The sequence below is a fragment of the Dendroctonus ponderosae genome, unplaced genomic scaffold (genome assembly GCF_020466585.1).
Source record: "Dendroctonus ponderosae isolate FM_Combo_2020 unplaced genomic scaffold, Dpon_F_20191213v2 Dpon_F_20191213_1, whole genome shotgun sequence".
Classification (NCBI taxonomy): Eukaryota; Metazoa; Arthropoda; class Insecta; order Coleoptera; family Curculionidae; genus Dendroctonus; species Dendroctonus ponderosae.
Genome location: NW_026017110.1, coordinates 62,772,403 through 62,776,261, shown reverse-complemented (window position 1 = coordinate 62,776,261; position 3,859 = coordinate 62,772,403). Strand labels below are relative to the sequence as shown.

Below are 3,859 nucleotides of genomic sequence, written 5' to 3'. Positions count from 1 at the left end.
AAACTGATGATGGTGGAAAACACCGAAACGTTTTTTTAATTGATAAATAGACAATAAATGACTGAAGAACCCAGGATTTGATTTTAATTTGGAAGCGCTTATAAAGAAATTTGAAATATTTTCGTAAGTAATGCTTAAAGGGTTTAAAAATTGCAGCATTTAGCAGAAATTAAGTTTTTTCTTCCTTTAAAAATTTCGTTGCAATTATATATTGTCATGGTCACCAAGTGTAGTAGGAAAACAAAAAAATGTGGGATCCAAATCGCAAAAACAATACTAACCAACCACCCCAACAATACAAAAAACAATCGCGCAAACTGCTGCAACCACCGTGGTCGCTCTGGGATATTTCACGGGTTCACCGTCAAACATGTTCTTTGGTTCCGTGTTCAAACAAGTTCAAACCCGTCGTCATATGTAGAAAACGGCGCAAATTGCGAGTTATCGAAAAGTGTGATCGCGTTTGAATTGCAGCTCTACACGCGTCCGATGTTGGCCGCATTATAAGCAGACTATAGACTAGACCATGACCATGTGCGAGTCAGTCAAAAATAGTGGGGAAGAGATCGGAAAATTCACACCGAATTTGGAATAGACTCGAAAATCTATAGCTAATCACCCTAAAGGCTGGTGTCGTTTAAGGCTTAAGATTTAAATTTCATTGCTTCTTCCAAAATTTTACCAAATTTTATGCCAAACTTCACTTTTAAATTATTTACCTCAATGGAAATTCCATGTGGCAATGTTTAAAGCTGTACCAGCAATTTTCCAAGTGGAAAACAGCGATGAAATAAATTGTGAAGTTTTTTTCTCAATTTATTTCAAGACAAAATGATTGTTAAGCGCGATTTTTTTTTATTTTGCGAAATCGGCCACTGTATGGTACTGCCTTTTAAGCTACGGAACCCGTTTTCCTACTATTGGATAGGAAATTCCCGAAGATACCGACAGTTTTCACACGTGGAAAATATTGACATTCTTCGACAACAATTACTTTAAAGCGGTTTTGGGTAAATGGCGAAATCGTCACTGGAGTTCGCCTAAAACGCTGTTTCCTTATGGGGAAATGGCAAAAAGTGTGCTGGAAAACCGCATTTTCCAAGTAACCTTAATCGACACCAAAACCAAAAACATATAATTTCATTAGAACATTAGAGTGAGGTCCTAATTTTGAAGTTACTCGGGTTGCAATAGTAAAATCAATACAAATTTATTTAATCTTTATTCACTAAATAAAAATATTTATAATATATCTTCAACTTAGTAATTATTATGTACAATTAAGTTGCCAAAAAATTACCAATGATCGGTTTAAACAAACTTCGCCGTTTGTGCGTATGTATATTCCGAGAAACAAACACGTTACTTGATGACTATACGTTTACAAACTCTAGAATCTTAAAAAAATCTTAAAAATGTAACTATTTTGACACGTCTGATATTACAGAATTGCGACAACAGTTCTTGTTTTTTTCCACACCCTGTACATGAAAGTTTGATGACCAACATTGAAGCAAACCGTCCGTTGAATCTTTTAAATAAAACTGATCCACAACAGCTATATTTAATTTAATTACTCCTAACTTTACTCAATCAGAACTTATTTAAGACATACATAATATCACGATTACCTAATTATCAACGTTTTGTTTAATTTACTAGAGCTTTGCTTTCAAATGCACCATCACCATCATTTATCAACTTTACAAAAATAGAATTTGAAATTATCAGAGAAAACCAAGAATGAACTGTTATATTTTTGGCAATGAGAAGTATTTCACGGTCATCGTATAAACTACATGGTGATCTATAATGACCATTACACTGTTGGCAGTTTTTTAATAAATTTAAGAACCTGAACCGATATAACAGATTGTCATGTGCCAAAGTTGCAAAAGCCTTTACAAATCACCGTGTATATGAACTTTGATTCTAGCTTTGGATCAAAACCATAAGTGAATGTGACTTAAAAAAAATTGCGTAATGAAAAAATGAGTGCTCAGACTAACTGAAAAATGTTATCGTTTAGGGTGCGCAATATCAAAATATGACCATAGATCCGACAACACATCGTATTTATCACATGTTTTTTTTCGTATTGAGACACCAAAAATGAACTGAACAATGAGAGCCTGGTTGACAAGCTAAGAACCAGTTGTATATTGAGCTAAAACTAATCAGTAAGAGCTAGAGGAACGTGTTGAATTGGTATTACTGAATCTAGTTTGGCACTAATAGTGTTTATTTGTTCCCATTATTTCTCGTTGGTTATCATGTAATTGGCAAATGTATTTGAAAATAGGTTCCAAAAACTTGTCTCAAAATGCGCCAGTAGTAATATATCATATGGTCTAATCCCTATATAACAAACTAAATTTAATCCACTACAAGGCACAATATGTAGTTCGCAGCCGAAAATGCTGCTTGTTTCGCGCAGTTCTAGCCGTCGAAGGTAGAACTATTTTGCAATTTAGAAAAATCCTGAAAAAACGAAACACTCGGCCGACAGTGACGCGCCTTAAATAAGATCACTAGTGGATGAAGCTTTCTTAAAAGACTCAACTAATTCAACGGATTGAATGTTTGCTAACGTGGAGAAACAATCCATAGAGGTTATAAAACTACGCATTATTAATAAGTTTAGTCTTCCTTGGACCAGAAGAAATATTTAGGCACTTGGTAGAGTGGCATTAGGGTCTTATAAGGGCTGCTATAATTGTGGAGAGGGTATCGGGCCTTCTACTGGGCTGGATTGTCCACCGCAACTCTTGAGCTGCCGCTCGTGCTGCAAGAGCTCATGAGCAGCTCTATCCATCTCCTCTTGAGTCATATCCAGAGCTTCTTGCATTTCTTTTGACGTATTTCGTACGAAATCTGGATCGCAAAATTTACCTGCAACAGTTAGCGCTGGGTAGTGCGAAAAATTCAGACTTTCTCGGTTGAACAGTACCTAAGCCTTGCTGGGCTAAAATTCTTCCAACGAGGCTTTCAGCAGAACCAACCACCTCAAAGGATGGAGGTCGCCGATCTGCTGGACTGCCTGGCAGTGAGTGAGTTAAACGCTCGTTGGCCACATGACCATTAGGTTCTCCAGGTGACACTGGAACTAGTCAAAAATCGTCTGTTAATTAAAGCGCTATTTGGCTAAATTTAATGATAGTGAATTGATTCCGGTAGGAACACAGAGTGAAAATGCTGAATGCAGAAGAAATCATTATTTCCATCTCTGTGTTATCATTTAAGACTAGATTAAGACAATTATTCTTATCCGTTGCTAACTTTAATCACGCTTAATAAGCTACCGTGCTCCGATAATCGTAAATCAAAGTGCTGTCTATCCAAGCCATATTTAGCCAATACTGTGGTTGTAGAGTCTGACTGCAGTACTTTGTAAAGTAGTTGTAGTCAGGTCTATATTTTGTCAGCGCATGCGGGACACATCTAAGGCAAAGCCTATTAATTCACAGAAAAACTGTAAAGCCAAAACAGTGCATGTAAGTTTCTGCTGGAAAAATCTAGAATTATTTTCATAACAGTTAAGATTGCTGATGTGAAAATAACGCGTTTTGCGACAACAAAACGCACATAAATCGACCATAACTTTACGCCCGCAATTGAGCCTTCGATTCTTGGCAGCAGTCCATGACGGCCAGAGACGTACTCTGCATGCTATCTACTCTCTAAGTCCCTAAGTGAAAAATACACTATACTCTGAAACGAATGGGTTTTTCAGGTTTTTAGGCCATCGTTCGGTAGAATTTCTACCTGACGTTTCGCAAGCACGAGTGGCTTGCATCTTCAGAAGTGGTTTGCTTGAACGCTTACACTGTTCTCATCAGAACCCGCGTTCAGTTCTTCC

General features: G+C 37.0%; 2 protein-coding genes across 2 annotated transcripts in view; both read right to left on the bottom strand.

The window, feature by feature from the left end:
* LOC109541184 (protein trapped in endoderm-1) overlaps positions 1-517 on the bottom strand; it is a 4,491-nt gene extending 3,974 nt beyond the window's left edge. Inside the window, exon 1 of the mRNA XM_019909971.2 lies at positions 282-517. Coding sequence (XP_019765530.1) covers positions 282-372 — 91 coding nt within the window. The 5' untranslated portion in view covers positions 373-517. The remainder of the gene's footprint in view (positions 1-281) is intronic.
* Positions 518-1,205: 688 nt separating this feature from the next.
* LOC109541068 (muscle calcium channel subunit alpha-1) overlaps positions 1,206-3,859 on the bottom strand; it is a gene marked incomplete in the record, with an annotated part of 32,792 nt that continues 30,138 nt past the window's right edge. The window contains 2 exon segments of the mRNA XM_048664112.1: positions 1,206-2,892; positions 2,951-3,106. Coding sequence (XP_048520069.1) covers positions 2,711-2,892; positions 2,951-3,106 — 338 coding nt within the window.